The following is a 19,316-nucleotide window of genomic DNA, read 5'->3' on the forward strand; positions in this document are numbered from 1 at the left end:
GGCAGCTGTTGTTTTTGTTGATTTCTTACAGCTTTTCATATTTTTTTTTTTTGATCCTCAGTTCAAAATTGTTTATAGGCTTTTGTGCTTGTCGGTGTGCTTTGTTTAATCAGGGTATGTGCTGTTTTATGTCTCACTATGCATAAATGCGTGGGTCACTGTGGTGGAAAGTTCTATATCCTTGTATTTCAATGTGGCTGAAATCCTGTTTCACTTTTAAGGGAACTGCAGTATCATTCCTGGTGTCCATTTTTAGTTAATACAATTAATAAGATACACATAAAAACAATTTCATGTGTAATATGTAAATATTTATTTGAGAAGGAAAAAAATGAAGAATATTGCTTTCTATTTCAGAGGTAAAAGTTGCTGAAAGCTCATTTTCCATAGGGATGGAATTCAGGCCAGTACTGATAATCATTTTAATGTTATGAGTGATATTAAAATTCAATACTATTTAGTCTTAAATACTAATTATGAGCTAAAACTAAAATCAATAAATTGTCAATGTCTATTCAGTGTTGTCATGCTTCATTTCGGCATCACGGCATTGTCATTTACAGTATGAAATATGCATAACTATTCATTATTAGATGAATATTTAATGAGAAATTTGAATGTTTTTCATGAGAAAGACTCAAATATATTCCCTATAGGCTCATTATTATAGTAAATGACTCTTTTTAAAGTAATTAGTTCACCCAAAAATGAACATTTTTGAGCAAGTGATGTAATGTTTCACCAAAGTTTCACTAAATTTGTTCTGATGAAGATACAAAATCATCTACATCTTGGATGGAATTTATCAAATTTTCATTTTTGAGTGAACTATTCCTTTAAGAAACCTCAAGGGTTAAATCTTTGTCCTTATGTAGTGCTGTCACTTTAAGTTAGCACTAGATGATGGTAACATTTCATTTAAAATATAAAAAAATGGCAATTAAATATTCAGTACTGACTAATATATCCATATCTTATATTGATTGTTGATGAAAAAGAGTGAACGTGAAACTGAAGTTATGACTAACTTTATCACAGTATTGTGACAAAGTTTAATGGCATATTAAGCAATTAAAAAAAAAAAAGTGGGTCTGGCTCGGTATTATCCACTGGTTGTTGATTGGATTGTGTTGAATGGAGGCAGATCTGAATATGATTGGGTCAATAAGAAAATGTTATGACATTTTTATAGTATACATTTTTTATGGACTTATTATGATAGATAGATAGATAGATAGATAGATAGATAGATAGATAGATAGATAGATAGATAGATAGATAGATAGAAAAAAAACAATGGGCAATTTTGGGCTGATTTTAATGCCAGTTAAAGAATGAATATTTTAAATTCAGTCCATCAGTCTTCATAAAGCTTAATCCTGACTCTCCTTTTGTAAACTCCTTTTATTTTCTGCCACTGTCCCATTTCACTTGAGTGGCTCCATCACTTTTCCTCTGGCCATTTTCTTTTGATGCTCAGTACCGTGTCGTCATGCCTGCAGCTGTTGCTCTTTTACACTTGCAGATGCTCTGTTCTTTTATTTTCTCGTTCTCATCCAGCTCCTGTATTTTCTGTCCTCCCCCTCCTCTCCCTGCCTGTGTGACGGTCGCTGTCGATAACAGAGGGGCTTTTTACCCAGTTGCAGAGCAGCATCTTATAGCATCGCTGCAAAAGCCACCGAAGGAAGAGAGGAAAAAATGTCAAGACACTTTTTTTGAATCCTTGGCTGTGCTATTTATATAATTGTGTTGTTATATAACAGAGAATGAGCATGTATGTCATAGTTATACCCTGGGCAGTGCAGTAGATGAGGCTTATTCACACACACACATATGAGGGTATCCTCGCACGCTTGCACACACTTGCTCACACCCTGCTTGCATTGCTCAGCGATGCCATTTCTTTGTAGTGGGGATGCAATCCTGGAGAGACTATTTTTGCAAGCCTTGTAGTGCTTCTGTCACCTCTCCTCAGGAGGACATGGAATACAGGATGGGAAGCTGCATCGGAGTCGCACGCAGCCAGGTAACACTGCATCGCAGACACTGCAGACATAAAGGCATAATGAGAATGAGTGGGAAGACATCGCCGGCTGTTCGCTGGTTGTCAGTGCAGGCAGAAGAAGGGGATGAGGGGGAGTATTTGTGTTGGACTAGGCTGACGTCAGGGGCATATGAAAAAAAAAGCATGTTTTTTTGTCTGTCTCTTCTCATACTGGCCTGTAGTGGTCGGAGCTTGGGAGATGAAGAGCGTGAAAGGAGACGGGAATGGAAGGGAAAAAAAGGGGGAGGTGCAAAAAGATGCCTGACAATATCTGCACAGTAAAAGGGAAAATGATGCAGGGAAAGGAATGACAGACATGGATAAATGAAAAGCAGCAGACACTGGCAACAAGCAGATGAAGTCTAGATTGTGCTGACAATACACAGTTTTAGAGAATTAAATAAGGAATTCAAAAAAATGAATTAATTCCCTTGACAACAACTAATATTTGTGCATTCAATATCTGCTATTAAGTGAATGCATAATTATCCATAACTGAATAGGAACTCAGCCTTGATTGTTCATAGACAATTAGTGCTTATTTATTCATCTTATTATTCTGCATTCCTTGTTTATGCAATTGAAGTGATTTTGCGATACAGTCATTTTGTACTCGTTTTAATAGGCATTAAGGATGGGAATATTTGGTTAATTGCTTTATTATAATAGATATACAATAAAGTTAATATTTTAATACTGTATAATGGTATCAGGGAGGAGAAGGCGTGTGTTGGATGATTGTCAGCTTTTAAAAAGTATTTATTTCAGTGATCAATAAATACTTTGCTTGATGCTTTTTAAAAGGTCAGGTTTCTGTATTATGTAGCGAAAGTTGAGAATAATTATTTTGTGAGTAAGTGAAATGGTATGGGGTGTGTGTGTGTGTGTGTGTAAGAGTGTAAACAGGTGAGGTGAACAGGTAGCAGACAATGGATAATACATAAATAATGCATATATGTATTATGCACTGTAAGGTTTTCCAATAGGAAACCTGAATTGAAGCTGAAATTGGAAGGGAAGATCACAGTCTAGAAAGTTTAACAAGAACGTTGCAGTAGCCATTGAATGAAAAGTCTTGCAGGATGCCTGACAGAGCTGAAAACACTGGTTTGGTAAGTTACAGTATATTCTTGTGCCCTATTAACCTTTTTTCAAGTAATACTGTAAAAATGTGCTTTACTAAATAGTTGTATTAGTTAGAAAAGCTTAATATAACTGGATCAACCTGACTGCTTTTGGTGACACTAATGTGAGTAAATTGGGTAGAAAAATATGTTTTCACATTTTTAGTGCACTTTACTATAGACGTGAGCCTATCACTTCTTACTTTTTCTTTTTCTCTTGTAAAGCTCCACTAAGTATTATTTTATGATGCATTTTATTCCCCAAAGCAATTCTGTAAGGATTGCATAGATTTTAATGGGTACTCTATTGATTGCCTTTTTTATTTGGGCATCCAGCAATGTGAATACCTACTAGACAGTACAGTGACTTGGTGACCGCCAGCAAAATTGCTGTCAATGTGAATAGAGCATTATATTGACACCAAGTAGCCTGAATGTATTTCCCAAAAGTTTTCAGTGATCAATACCATTGTAGAAATGCTATGTTCACTCATTATTCACTCCATGAGGGGACCTGCTTTATGTAAAAAATTAAATGTCTTTTATTAGGCCATTGATATGACTGAAGTCTTCCGGTCTTTTAATGCGAAAATATTTTCAATTAGAAAAAAAATAAATGAGTGCATCTTAAGGAAAAAATTGGATTATACAGCTCAGAGAAAAGTGCTGTGTAATTGTTTTGGGGCCCTGTTGACAGGCAAAGGAGGTTACGGGAAGGGTAAAATCCTTTCTGTTTAGTTTATGGCATTGTGTTTGTTTACAAGTGTTACCAAGGGCCATGCACCGTCCAGCTGACTCTGTCATCTCTGCCATGTCAGAATCAGGGTGGCCCCCCATGATCTCCCTGTCAGCTTACCCCTCTCGCCTGCTCGAACTCTGTGCAGATATAGCAACCAAATGTGCCAGTCGTCTCAAGAGGGGACAAGCTTGTTAACTGCAGTGTAGCTGCAGTGAACTAAATCTAAAGCTCTACATTAATAAGTGTGGCATTGTGAGCTTGGATAAATGCACTGCTTCTGCTTCTGTGAGCTGGGTGAGTGAGTTTGACTTCACTTTGTTGTTACTGTTTTTGAAGTTAGCTCAATGACCATAAGGAGTTCAAATGAGGTGATTTATTGCACTATCATGGTTTACATTACTAATGCAGTATTAGTAAACCCTTTGATTTTCTCTTTAGATTTCCATTTGGTTTACTTTAGGTGTTAGTGTGGGTCTTCTTTTACCAGAAGTACATGGCTTTGGAGGAAAAAAATTACACTTAATTTGTTTCATGGTTATATTATGCAGCATTTTAACACATCAATTTCTGTGCTGTGTGAAAAAATCTATTTTTGTTCTCTCTCTCAATTATAAGCTGGTAGTCCAAGAATAGAGAAGACATGTTCCTGTTCCGCTTCAAGAGTGTTCCTATGTCAGCAGGCATTCATGTAGTCATGTTTGCAAGTGATTTAGCCACACTAAAGGAAGGTACTAATGTTTAAATATTAGTGGAATATGGGTCTGCAGTATTTAGATCTAAAAGTCTAGATGTGTTTTGGCTCTTATGTTGGATTACAAACAAAACACAAACATAAGAAGGGCTGAAATTACACTCCATTCACTCAGTGTTTAAAGCAGTGCCATCATTTGTCTTTCTTGTTTATCTTATTGATTAGCTGTTTCTGAAAGTCAGTCTCAGTCTGGGTCCATGAGAAGTTGGGATCATCTAAACTTGACTCTTCAGACATTATTTGCATGGAAGTAATTGTATAAGCCTACAGTATTTATTACATGGCACAATTTGTTTTGAAGGGAAACTGGTGAACATGACTCATGGCAGGACGGGAAGACTTAAATAACAAGTGACAGACAGGAACAACATCTATTTATAACAAGTTTCGTATTCAGGTTTGCACTTCTTGCCAAAATATAGAGCAGGCACTGATCACCCAGCAGAGAATGGGATTACATTTTTATATCTCCATTTTGTGACTTTATATCTCCAACTTTTGACTTTGTTTACTGCCACTTTGTTTTATAATTGCAACTTATCTCTACAGTGTGACTTCATATCTCACATTGTGGTTTTTATTTCTTATTTTAAAGTAAAATATCTCATAATAACCTTTTTTATATTATATGCTGCAGAGACCATAGGTTCTTGAATAGCAGAGAAGCTGAATAAATGTTTTTTTTTTTTTAAATTTTTTTCCATTATGCTCAATTTGGCTTGTGTGGTATACAAAATTATATAATATTTCATATTACATTTTTAAAGCTAAATACCCATTCAGTCAACTTCCTTCCAAACACATGAAAGTATTGGTGATACACCATACAAAATTTGATGTAACCAAAAATGAGGCTGTGAGGGATAAAATTACAGTAAATTTAGTGGGTTATACCGTTTTAAGTCTTAGGCCATGTTTAATTTTCACAACACATTTTCCAGAGTATTGGCTCACAGCAGTGGGAGACAGAGGGCAGCTGCTGTTGACTAGTTGATTTTGGCAGTAATCTCCAAACCTTCAGTCACTAGCACAATCTGTCAAATGATGAGCTTACTGCACCAGATTAACCCACTAACACCGCTAATTGTCAAAAACAGACTCCTACTAAATGACACTGTAAAACTCTGCCACTGTGCCATACAATATAGCTCTTGTGCCCACTGGAAAAAACTAAAAACCAACTCTCTAGTATTAGTATACATCTAGGACTAGTATTTCTGCTGTCTGAATTTCAGCTGACGCCCTCAATGAATCCTCACAGCACTAGGTGTTTCACCAAAGGGTTAGACAGAGTTTCCCCACATTAGAGCATGCTGTAGTTGTGGTTGTTTGAGGGGGCGGCAGCATGACTGATGGGGCCTGGAGCTTTCTGCATTGTTCTGGCCACAGGTCAACAGTGTGTGTGTGCAAAATGCTCCAGGAAGCTGATTTATGTTTCTAATGAGCTTGTGGTGTTCTTAAAAGAGGCTCTGGCCAGAGGTCTGTTAGACCCATCTAGAAGAGCTTTTTTTTTATGGGCTAATAAGACATATGCCTCCACTCACTCTCACTAACCTTCACACAGTGAGCGACTTGAGCCAAATGTGCAATGGGCCTGAAAACATTGCTCTCTTAATGTGGCACGGTAAAAAAGTGCACAGTTTGAAATGATTCATGGATGTTAATCGAACTTACCATTTTTTAATAATGGAACTTTAAATCAGTGATGCTATTAAAATGTCGTTCTCATGCTTGCAAGTCACCAGACAAGTAACGATCAAGTAATGACACAAATTATTAATGACTGGACTTAATGGTCAAAGAAAAAAGTGTGTTAAAATTATTATATATTCATAAAGGTCATTTATATAAGTTTTCAAAAGAGGTCTCTTATGCTCAAAAAGGCTGCATTTATTCAGAATTACAGTACAGCACTAATATTGTGAATTTAAAATAACTGTTTTTATATAGTTTAATATGAAATTTATCCCTGTGATAGTAAAGCCGAATTTTCAGCAGCCATTATTTCAGTCTTCAGTGTCACATGATGCTTTGGAAATGATCCTTCAGTTGTGCTGCTTATTATATTTTTTTGGAATTGTTTTTTCAGGATTCTTTGATGAATAGAAAGTTCAGTAGAACAGCACTTATTTGGAATAGAAATCTTTTGTTATATGTAATGTCTTTTTGTGCTGACATACCAGCACTTTGTATTGTTGTATAAACTGGTGCAGTAAATTAAAACAAAAGCACAGAATGCTGGTACTAAACTCTCTGTTATGGCCAGCTTGTGATTTTATCTATATTGTTCCTCTTTTTTCAGAGTCAATTTGAATGGTTACTGTTTCTCCTGGATTGTTTGCGTGGTCTGGTTCGATCCGATTTATCTTGTTCATGTTCAGGATCTTTAGATTTAAATTACATTTCTACACTTGAAATCTGAACTTCTTCAAACTGAAAAGAGTTTGAAGAGTTTTCAGTACAAATTAAATATTGCTGCATTTTAAACTTGCTATATGATTCATTTGGGCCATTACGTGATAGGTATTATTATATAAATTATTGTATAACTCTGTGAAACTGCCTGAAGGCCATGACTCTTAATAATAGTTTTTTTCCCCTACCACCCTGAGAAAGTTGTTTTACTGGACAGCATCTCTGCACTTTGTTCTGCTTTCATCAGAGCCTCTTAATCTCAACACATGACACATACTTGCACACATATTTCACTCCCTGATCGCTCAAAGCTTAAAGTGTTTCTCTGGATGTTTGACAAAGAAATAGTGTTTGTAATTCCTTGACAGTGTCTGCTTTCTTCACATCGGTACCTCAGTCTGCCAGAGGTGGCCTGTGCCTTTTTTGGTCTGATGTGAAGGGGTCACCTACCAGCCCCGCTTAACAAGATGGGCAATGAGAACAGCACTTCGGAGCCTCCGGTAAGATGGTTTCAATTGGGACCTTCTGCCTGGCTCAGCACCGCAGTGTTTGTCTCTTCTGAAATGCTTGTGCTACCATGCTTGTGTCGTGTGTGCCTTAAAACTAGACTTACTGTTTAGAGCTGTTATGACTTTTGGTGACATCTGTTAGCATTCACCATCAACTGACACACTGCCTGTGACAACCTGTGCTTGAGATAACAGCTCAGATAAAGAGAGAGAGTGCTGTGGTACACAACACGCACCATTGTTTTCATTGTGTTGTCAAACATTCTGACCAAATTTTGTTTTGAAAGAGTGCAGATGGTCAGTGAACTCATTCTGTGTGGGATTTTTTTTTCTTTTTCAATCTAAACTAATAGGCCTATGCTGTTCCCATCTGTGCTAGAGAGTGACTAAATAAAAGTAGAGATGCTACTATATTAACTACAGTTTTTTTCAGTAGCATGACAGTAACGTTAGTCTGGCAGCTTTCAAAGTGCAGCTTTTCTAGTAATGAGCTACATTTTCCAATGAGTAGTGGTTTGTTAGTTTTTTTTGTAATGTCTGCAGAGGGACTAATAATAGCAAACGCTCTCACCTCAACGTTCCTCGCTCTTTGTAGCGTTGGAAAGTTCAGTTCATTCAAGTGAATCGGTTCATTCTAAACGACCCTCTCACACACATGTTGCGGTGGAATGTTGATGAATTTCGATGATCCGATTCATTAGAATGAGTTGGATCTTTCGAAAAGTTATTTTCTGATATGTATCGCAAGAATGTTCAATTAGCCTAATTAATTCTAATGAATCAGATCGTTCAAAACCGTCTTTTTTCCTCATAGATGTATTGCTAAAATGTCCAACCCATTCATTCTAGTTAATCAGCTCGTTCTAACAGCTTCCTTCTCTCCTCGTATATAGCGCTGCAATGTCAATTTCATTCAAGTTTTGATTGTTCGGACTGTTCATGTAACGTAACAGATAAACACGTTGGTTAACACGTTTTCGAGTTCACGTTGGGCTATAGGTACAGTAACCTAGGCCTACTTAGTTTTTGACCCTGTTATGCAGATTTGTTGTGCTTTTTTGATACGGTCACTAAATTGGTAATTAGGCTAATATAAATATAAAAATATGGCATTCTGTATATATAAATATAGTTTAGCATAGCTAATTAATCCAAACAGTAATTTAAAAGTCAGTTTTAAAAGTTTCCCCAACAACATTCACCACAATTTAAATCTTTAGCTTGTGTATGACGTTTTGCTGCTGATGTGATTTTACAAGACATTTATGCATTTGTGCATTCAACTGTGGTTTGATATTCTGTGGACCCTGAAAGGAATACTTTTGGCGACGTTATGCTACATTGGAAAGGCTACTCAACTTGTAATTCAGGGTTTATCTTAATAGGATCAATCTGTTGGGCTCAGTTCTTTTTCATGGATGACTCCAACAGTTTGGTAGGTTCCCAGAACGAAACTCTTGGTAAACTTCCAGCAACAGCAGCACCGGACACTGATATATAGTGACTCGGAACTGCCATGCATCTCTCCAAAGACTTGCTTTTACCACATCTTGTATCTCTCTTCTGTTCTTTTGCATTACACATATTTGTCTCTGCCACAGGAGGGCGCTCCAGATAAAGTGGTGCTATTTCCTCCAGAAGAAGCACAGTCTGACATGGTAAATGAGGTACTGTAGGGACGGGTGTCAGCATGTGTGTGTGAAGTTGCACTGGGAGTGTGCATGGTATTTATATAAATGTGGTCTTGCAGCTTAAACAAAATTTCAGTGATTAGGAATGATTATGCTCAAAGATTTAAGTATTTGATGTATGCTCATGGTTAGGGCGTTCTTATGTAGTATGAAAAGCGTTATGGCTTTATAATAATAAGTAATAAATAGATACAAACACTGGTTCTAAATGTCATTTAAACCTGGGAACAGTGAAAATTTTGAAATTTAAATATTCTAGGTAATTAACGATATGTAAGAAAATTTGGGATATTGACCTATTTAACCCCTTTAAATCTATTTTATTTTTGTGATTGTGATGTTATTTTTGCATCCAGTTTAAGACTTGAAAACCTAGTTAGATTGCTGACAATTATATAATTATATATTAATCAAGCATCAAGATTTTAGGTAAATATTTGTTGGAGTGTATAATCGGCTGTATAACCTTTGCAAAATACTGTAAATATGCAAGAATTTGCAAACCCGAATGGCAAAAATTAGAGGCTTATTTGAATGTATAAAGGAAAGTATTTTAAGTACTGTAAATCACCATTTCCTTTTTGAATTTTCAACATTTTAAGCACATTTGTTGTTGGTCATTTTAATAGTCTTGCAGTGCGACAAATTAATTAAATTTCTTTTTTAATATAATTTTTTCTGGGTATCCCAAGCTCTAAAACATTTTATTGGGTAGAAACTGTAAGAAAACAAAAATGTTTAAATTAAAAAAAATCTCTAGGGTCAGTCTTACTGATTAAAATGGAGTATTGTTATAGAGACCCTAGTTAAGAAGCCTCCAAAAGTTAGTATATTACATGATCCCCTCCTGTGGGTTACATTGAGACTGACCTTTGGCTCATTTCCCAGTATTCACCTGCAGCGTGTGCATCAGAGTGCAGTTCTCAGTCTCCCAGCAGGAAGTGACAGAACAGCAGCGGACATAAGAGGCAGGAGGTAGCTTGAGAGGGAGGGATCAGAGGGCAGAAGCGTCATGCTCAAAGAGTTTCACATAGTAGGGGGAGCAGTTGCTCTGTGAGTGTTCTAGCCTGAGATTTCGTAGTACTGCTTCTCAGGAGGAACAGTCTGTCTCACACTTCCAGGGACTAGCAGGGTTCTACTGTGAAGGGCATGGGTCTATAGAGGTGAAGGGAGCTGAGTCAGGAGTCTGGGGAGGAGACTGGAACATAGGCACGACCGGCAGCATGTTTGTGACTTTGCCCAGCTGAACCAAAACACACACACACACACACACACACGTCTCTGCTTGCACTCACGGGGAGTTCAGCGCAGGAGTGCTGCACTGTGAAGCTGCAGCAGTCTCGTGCGAATGTGTGTGTGCCTCCTTAGAGAAGGTGAGTTTGTGATTAATTTAGTGGCTTGCTGCAAATTTGAGTTTTACACTGCAAAATATAAATATTGATTTCTTATTTTCCTGTTAAAATTTCTCAAATCTTTAAGACAATCTTTAGTGTACAATGCTGCAGTGCTGCATGAGTTATTAAGAGAATGTATAGGAAACACTTAAGTTTAGGGACCAATTCTTACTTGCTAAGTTGCTTATTAGCATGCATATGGCTGTTTAAGTACTTATAAAGCACATACTGTAATGCCTTATTCTGCATGACCATATTTTTTATTACTACCCCATACCTAAACTTAACAACTACCTTAATAACTATAAGCAGCAAATTATGAGTTTATAGTAGTTAATAGTGAGATTTGGTCTCCAAACTGAAGTGTGACCAAGGTGTTTTTCTAGTACAAATGTATTTTGTCTTACTGTACTGGGAGTAAAAAAGTTTTCTTTTAAAAAAAAATTTATTCTTTTTTTTTTATTTGAAAACAAGGGAAAAAGATTGATTAAAAACGTAATGTGAAGTCAATTTTTTGCAGTGTAAAAGTTTTATTTATTTTGTATTGAGTGAACTGTTGCGTGTTAGCTGAATACATTGGTGTGTGTGTCCTAAATAGGGATAATACTTTGGTCTGTTTCATATAGTTATTCAAAACTGGACTGCATTTCATATAATTTATGGGTTGTGTGTGTATTCCACAACTATTTAGAGGTCAGTCTACTGTGTTGGGTTTATAGGATTGCCATGGCAACCAGTAACACTGCGCAGCAAGGACGCATGGTAGTTAACAGAAGGGATTTACTGTAGTGGAGGACAATGTGGTCTGTTAAAAGGGGCAGGGCAAAAGAGACCATATGGGGTGTGCTTTTCAGGACCACTCATGCTGTAGGTCAAAGGACAAAGGTAGACAGTGGCCCTTTATTTAAAAAGAAAGCAGTGATTTGAGGTTCCCTGTTTCATTCTTTAAATGCCCCTGTGTGCTGTATACAGTATATGGATCAGCAGATCTGGGTAAGACATTTCCCCAATGTAGCTTATATCAGTTTGAATTCTAAACCTACAGAATAATGTAGCTCAGTGAGTGTGATTTATTTTAGTTACTGTGTGCTCAATGAAGTTTCTAGGCCTCAGATATAGGTTCACAGCATATACAGGAAACAGGAAGTTGTGGAACTTGAAACCAAGCATGAGAAACAAGATCATAAGAAGACAAAGTGTGCTATTATTCTATTAAACTCAAGTGTAGGTGTGAAAAATGTGGTCTTACAGCTTGAATAAAATTTCAGTGATAAGCAAGGTTAAAAAGTCCTTTCTTATGATCAAAGATTTAAGTATTTGATGTGTGCTAATGGTTTGGGTGTACTTGTAAAGCATTATGGCTTTATAATGTTATTAAAGTTAAAAATAGATACAAACTCAGATTCTAAATGTCAATTAAACTTGGAAACAAAATTTGAAATGTTGAAAATGTTTCAAAATTTGAAATGTAAATATTAATTGTTATTTCATATTTCTAGGTTATTAATGATATGTAAGAACATTTTTGGATATTGACTCCTTTAACCCCTTTTCCAAGAAATATTTTTCTTTTGCTTTTTGAAAGAGGCTTTTTGGAACATTTTAAATTTATGTAAACTTTTCAGTTAAATTTTTCCTTCAAATTTTTTTATGATAAATAAAATAAAATAAAGATTTTTTAACAAGCATTTTTATTAGTGGTCTCACACTTCTGTACCCCATTCAAATAACAAAATAAGGCCTTGACTTGTTGTCTGCGGGTGTGTAAACAGATTCTCAGGTTGATGACAGGACTTTTGGAGTAGTGTGGCAGACACTGGGTCATTTTTATATGAAGGGCCGAGGGAAAGAGATATAGAGATACAGTGATACAGTACAGTGATTGTTCGCCGGTGTGTGAAGTGCATCCTGTTCTTCAGGGGTTTTACTGTTTTTTTTTTTTTTTTTTTTTTTTTGTGGAAAATCCTGCCATCTGTCACTACTAAATGTTACTGATATTTGAAACCCTTGTGTTTATTCCAGGCTTGGTTAACAAATTAAAACTCTGAATAAGCTAATGGAATCCGAACCCTTGAGTTTGTCTGGACTAAGATCAGGGCATTTCATTTGATACTCTGACCTGATTCAAATTGAGTGGTGTTTGGGCTCAGGCCTGGGAATGTAGATCAATGCATGAATTCACTCTTAAAGTCTTAAAGCTCTGAGAGTGTATAACACGTAACCTACAGCAGAGGTGGGAAAGCAGTACACCCATGTGTATCAAGTGCATGTGATGTGTGTAGGAGTCGAAGATGATAAAAACAATTGTTAATGGATGTGAGGCTTCTGTGTAATGCATCTCTAATGTGGCCTGTGTTCCAAAGAGCCTGCAACATGATCCTCTTTTGCTGCACAAGACTTGTCTGTGAATCATACTGTTGATCAATGAGTGTGTGTATGAATAAAATGAGTTTGTGTGTGTGTCTGTATCTTATTTCATCTGGAAAGAATAGTGGTAAAACCAGTATAGTCGGAACAATCACTTCATTTTGCCTAATTTTCAATGGAACAATAAGTAAATGAATTCTGTGGGAATACAATATGTACCTAGAATTTCCTTTTTTGTTTACAACCATATGTTTTTTGTTTTTGTAACATTGATTATTCATGTTTGCAAAAGGGCATATGAACGTGCCTGAACTGATCCTTAAGACCCAGCTGGTGTGGTGGACTCATTGAAAACATATTTATTCTTTAAAGATTTGTCTAAAAGTTCTGATGCCACAATGATAAATGATCAGGGTGTGTAGCCTAGACTGAAATCACCTCAGCATTTGAATTGTATTGACATGGTGGGTGTGTTTTCTTTGATGTAAAATGTCAAACCCTGTACATTTGAAGGAACGCAATCTCGGTTTGAACAACTAACTTGTTCGCAAAGTGGCAAGTAAGCCATTTTAGGTGTGTTCAGCTGGTCTGAGTGATTTATGGATCTCTAATTAAAAACAGATTGCACCGGTCTGTGCTCTAACTACTTTTGTTGTGTTTCTCAGGCTGCAGTACACACTGACAAGGAGAAGTCTGCCACTGCAGAGAACGGATCTGTCCACACTGATTCAGTCAAAGCAGAGCCACAAGTGTCTGCTGACGAGGAAGAAAAGCTGAGAAGACAGGAAGAGGAGGATAAAGAGGAGCTAGAGTTTCCTCATGATCTGCTGCCCAGCATAGACCTCGACCTCAGCACTGAGCTCAATCTCACCTGGGGAACCTCGCTTGGGTAGGTCTCAACAATTTCTCTCTCTCATACAAACACACTGATTACCTCAGGTAACTGCGCTGAGGAGTAGATCTGTCATTTGACACTTAGCAAGGAGCAAGTTTCAACAGGATGCCTGATTCTTTTGAAATTCTTTATGATTCACAACTGATGCAAGTTTTTCCACCTTTCGGTTATGTTTTGCGTACTGGTATACAAAAAAGGAAAAACTATTTTGCATTCAGGAAACAAAAATAGAGCGATTAAAAATGTGATAATGGGTAATGTGTCTACTGTAATCAAAGGTATGGTATTCAAAAATGAATTTTCTGTCATCTTTTACTCACCCTTATATCATTCCAATCCTAAATGACTTTCAAGAGGTGATATTTTGAAAAATGTCTCATACAGGTTTGAAACAACATGAGGGTGAGTAAATTATGACAGAACTTATATTTCTATGAAAGTTCAATAAATGGGTGCCATTAAATTGTGCACTCCCCTGGGAGCTGAGGACAGAAAGAATGGCACAAGTTCATATTAATTTTGAAACTGGAAGCCAGTGATTACATTGGACTCTGATACTTGCTCACTCATTTATTTCTTGTCTTACTATGTTTCACAATCAAAGCAAAACACAAGACTTATTATACGAAGATCCTTCCTTGTACTTGCTTGGCTGGATAAACACAGAATGAATTTCCATTAATCTCTGACTCATTCCTATGGAAAACTTGACTGAATGGACAGTTGGCAGGCCTACAAAAAAGCCACAAACCTTGCCAGCTGTTAAGGTGGTAGAACCCAGACACACTCCAATAACTTTTATTTTACATGATTTTATTGAGGTAATGCTAATTAAAATGAAAGGCTTGTTTGAAGACGTTACTATTTACATGTTAAATTCTATTTATTTTATACATATATATTACGTATACTATGTCATAGTATGTAGAGTATATTACAGCAAGAGTTTCTCCAAGGAATTGTGCAATTGTCAAGCAAGTGAATGTTGTGATTTTTACATACCACAGCCTGTTAGTGGACAAAGTGTTTGTTCTAAAATTATTTTGATAAAACCCATCTTCTTAGATTTCTTTTACAGCTTGATTAGTATTTGAATATTCCTGTTAATGAGCCCTGATGTTATGAGGCTCATATTCATGGGTATTTATTTGTGTATGTGTGTGTAAAGTTGTGAGCAGGGGAGCTTGGCTGAAATGAAGAATGAGGCTGTGGCACTGGGTGGCACTGCCAACCCTCTGCTGGCAGGCCTAGAGCACTACATGGAGGCCAGTCCACCAGTAGTGGGCCTCATGAAGAGGTAATAGAGGAATGATTAAAATGGAGACAGAGAGATACTAGTCTGTTACAGAATAAGAGACAGACATTGGTAACTTGGCCAAAGTGTATTCATGTTTTCATATGTAATAGATTTTGGTGAGGTCTCTTTTGCTCCATTTTGTGTTTTGGGTGTGATTATTGATGTGTGCTGTGTAAATGGATTTCCCAGTGAGCACAAAACTTTTTGAATTTAAGTTGCAGCTAAGTTACACTGCAGTACTCTGTTGAACAAGTTTAACAAACAAATAGATGCAAAAAAAAAAAAAAAGAAATTTAGAACACCAGTGTACCCAAATCATGATGTGCGTTTTATGTATTTGGATTATAAAAATGATCAGTACTGAACAGTAACTTTGAGAGAAAAAAAGTATGTTGAAAATACAGCCAAAATATCTTAAGAAACATAAACATATCTACCTACCCTATAGTGAAAAATGAATATACTGAAATGTATTTGAAATATGTTTATTTCTTGCTCAGTATACTACAAATACATTTACATATTTATGTACTTAATAAAAATACCCTGGAATTGGACTTTTGGTATACTAAACTAGTATACTTAAAGTCTGCTAAACTGGAACAACTAATTCTGTACTTAATGCATTTTAATTGTTTGGAAGATATAATTAAGTATATTTTATTGTGTTAAAGTGGAGCTGTTGCAAGTATACTTTAGGTACACTTTAAATATCTTGCATTTAAAGACAAATATTATTCAAATATATTACAATCCTCATCAATAGTGACATTAAATTTTTTTTAGGTTTAATATTATGAAATGTGCATTGTGCACAAGTTGTACTCCAAATAAAGTTTCATAAAAAAATTCGAGTGATAGCAGTAAATATGTTAATAGATTTAAACTATACTTAGTATGAAATGAATGTATTTGAAATATATTACTTTTTTCTAGGGTAAGGTAGCCTAAATCAATGTTGTATGCTTTTATGTTATTGCTAATATGGAACAAAACTGTGCCAAACTTGCTTAGGTTTATTTAATGTAGTCAGCATTTAAATGAAACAGGCTTCAAAAATGTCTTCAAAAAAAATTAAGTTTACAGAATATACAGTATGTTTATGAACAAAATACAACCGCTTGCTTTTTAATGGTGAACTCAAAATATGTAATTTTTTTAATATATAAACATTTTATTTATATACTTGAATACATCATCTGTCATGTTAAGTATTTAGGATCAAAATGTTTTTACAAACCTTTCACAACTGGAAAAACATTTACACAAATGTAGTTGTACTAGCTGGGTTAATGTTTGGCTTTAAAGCTGGTTGAGTTGGTTTGCTGTGAACTAAACTAGCATTGTTTTTGGTTGTGCTTTGATCGGGCAGCTGACGACTCTTTAACACGCATGAGGTGAAAGTGTATGGTTTACCACACTAGAACGGTATACAGCCTGAGAGGTGTCCTCCTTTACAGGAAGTCATGCTTGAGTGTGGTGTGTATATATTTGTAGTTGTTTTGTGTGTGTACGTATGTTCAGTTTTTTTCCTGTTGAGAGAGTTATCAACACATCATTACATCTGGTTGCAATTGCATAGACTTGTGCGGACACAGACAGATGAGATCTACATTCATACTTAACATACTTAACATGTTTAAAGGGTGTACTTCATGTTAGTTTATCTCAGCTAATTACAGCTAAATCCTGTCAGAGTCAGCTGTTTATGTTTTTATACTATTTATGTTTTTATTAATATTTATGTATTCTTTTCAGATTGTGTCTTTGTGCTCAGGGAAGGGCAGAGCATTGTGGGTATTGAAATTTTGTCTGACAGTGAAGTAGGGAGTGGCTGCAGTTCTGTAATTCATTCAGGCATACAGTATGCCAAAAGGCCTCAAGTAAGTTTTAGCACATACAAGCATAATTGCTGTAACTTAAACTGCAGTACAGCTGTCTGACTTTCCAGTTATGCCAGAGAAGAGTTATAAATGTTTTTCTTGCCTCTTCTGAATGGGAGTGGCAGCTTCCAGTCATAATCATTTACTAAAAAAAAAAAAAAAAAAAGGCTGCATGGTTGAGCCTGTTGTCATCTATATCAGCAAGTTGGCAGATCACATGAGTCTTGTGGTCCAATCAGAGAGAAACCCATGAGGATCTGCTTTCTCATTTGTTTCCATTTGAGGTGAAGGTGATTGATAGATTTTTTGTTTAAAATGACAGGCAAAATTTTGTTAGCTAAGCTGTCTCTGTTCTGTTAATTCCCCTGGAGGCACAGAAAGAAGCACACTAAGGTGAGACAGGCAGTGTGGGGGAAGCATGTTTGTCATATTAGATCAGCTGTAGCTACTTTATTGGGTTGTTAGTCACTGACTGTGTTTCAGCTCTTGGAACGTGATATGTGGAGCCACAGTGGTTCACCAGGTTCTATATTGTCTGCAGTAATAAGGTTGTTAGAAGCATTTAGCAGTTTTTTTGGCTGGTGCTGTTCTGTCATACGTACTATATAGGTAGTCAGTTACACTGGGTCCTTAATGGATGCTAAAAGCATTGAAGCATTAACCTTACTCTTAAACAGCATGTGATTTTCTGCCAAGTCCATAAGACTTCGGGCTATGTTGTTACGAAGGCATTTCACTTTGCTAAATTTGCAAAAAATGTTCAATTTTAATCTCAATGAAAATGAAACATAAATGCAAGTGATTTATATTATTCATAAATTTGAAATGAGGAAATGAAGTGGTACCCAATGGGTAAGTAAATAAATAAACAATCATGGCACTGTGTATAGTAAAACCTTGTTTTACACAGAAGAAAAATATTATTTAGTTTCTTATTTAATTACATCCTTAAAACAAAGTAAATTTACTTGAGAAGCAGAATTGTATATAATAAAAATACTAATTTCATAGAATATGTCTTGAATAAAGTTTATTAATTCACTAAATGATTTCACTAAAATTTGTTAGATTTATGTTTAAAATAAAACAATGTCACTGAGGTAATAAAAATAATCTTAATTCTAGATATATTCTTGAAAAAAAGTTTTATTATCATGCAATTTTTTTCTCATGAAAATTTACCTTGTTTTAGAATGACAAATAACTGATTAAGAATAATGATTATTATTTTTTGCTGTGTGCGTGTGTGTTTTTTGTATCTTACACATATAAAATACTTCGTTGTGCCTATGCATGAACTCTCATCCTGTCTCTGGCATGAGGTGGAGTGGAGTGCTTTGGCTTGGTGTGGAATGAACAACTTATTGTTCTTCAGAGCAGTTTTATTCTAATGTATCTTTTTTGGTGAACACTGATAGCTGTGATGGTGACCATGTTTCTACTGAGACAGCATCACTGGCCCAAGCCCACTTGTCTAGCGAATCTCAGCAACATGTTCCATCCCTCAGTCCTTTGGCTGCCCAGATGGATGATGAACTCCAGGAAGCTTTAAGGGAATGTGAAGATGAAATGGCTGCTCTTGGCATATACTCCCATGCAGACACATGGACTGCAGGTGATCTGGATAGGCTTTTCTCTGTAAGTGATGAGAAAAATCAAACCGAGAAAGCTGAAGTCAAAAAGGATTTTGGTTCATCTTCACATAAACCTGCCAAATTTCATGAAGGTTGCCATGGAAATGATGGCGCGCACACAAATGACTCAACAGCGGGTGAAGAGGGGGTGTTTAGCTTCAGAGATTATGTTCTAGGAAGAAAGCAAAGTAATACATGTGCAGCTGGAGCTGAGGTTGTCAAAAGCATTGAGGATATGACAGAAAACCACAGTGAAGAAGCAAGCCAGTTGTCAGAGGCAGAACAGCAAACAAAGTCAGAGATAGAGACAAAAATAGACACAGCTGAGAACATAGCTGGTCAACAAAACACACATACCATATGGACAGGTACACAAACAACATCCGAGATTGATGAGGAAAAGAAAACAGTTACCCAGGATCAATCAATACAGGATATGTGCTCATTGAAAAACACCCTGGAGGGTGAGAGTTCACAAGATGAACAGAATAAACGTTATAGCACAGACAACCCAGAGAGAAACTGGAATAATTCAAGAAACAAATCCTTTGAATGAAGAAGTCAGAAGTTCTG

The 19,316-nt window shown here is 36.1% G+C and overlaps 1 protein-coding gene across 6 annotated transcripts; it reads left to right on the forward strand.

Moving 5' to 3' along the window:
• Positions 1 to 1,626: 1,626 nt before the first annotated feature.
• Positions 1,627 to 19,299, forward strand: LOC109111059. 6 transcript variants are annotated; one of them, XM_042737074.1, is made up of 6 exons: positions 3,880 to 4,201; positions 7,442 to 7,573; positions 9,184 to 9,249; positions 13,700 to 13,923; positions 15,098 to 15,226; positions 18,528 to 19,299. In XM_042737074.1, the coding sequence occupies exons 2-6, from the start codon at positions 7,541 to 7,543 to the stop codon at positions 19,297 to 19,299; spliced, it is 1,224 nt and encodes a 407-aa protein (XP_042593008.1). In that variant the 5' UTR covers positions 3,880 to 4,201; positions 7,442 to 7,540. The 6 variants fall into 6 exon arrangements, with proteins under 6 accessions (XP_042593006.1, XP_042593008.1, XP_018979571.2 ...); XM_019124026.2 differs by having other exon boundaries at positions 7,471 to 7,573; XM_042737075.1 differs by having other exon boundaries at positions 7,471 to 7,573; positions 9,184 to 9,240.
• The last annotated feature ends 17 nt before the right edge of the window (positions 19,300 to 19,316 follow it).

Source organism: Cyprinus carpio, chromosome B13 (assembly GCF_018340385.1).
Source record: "Cyprinus carpio isolate SPL01 chromosome B13, ASM1834038v1, whole genome shotgun sequence".
Taxonomy (NCBI): domain Eukaryota; kingdom Metazoa; phylum Chordata; class Actinopteri; order Cypriniformes; family Cyprinidae; genus Cyprinus; species Cyprinus carpio.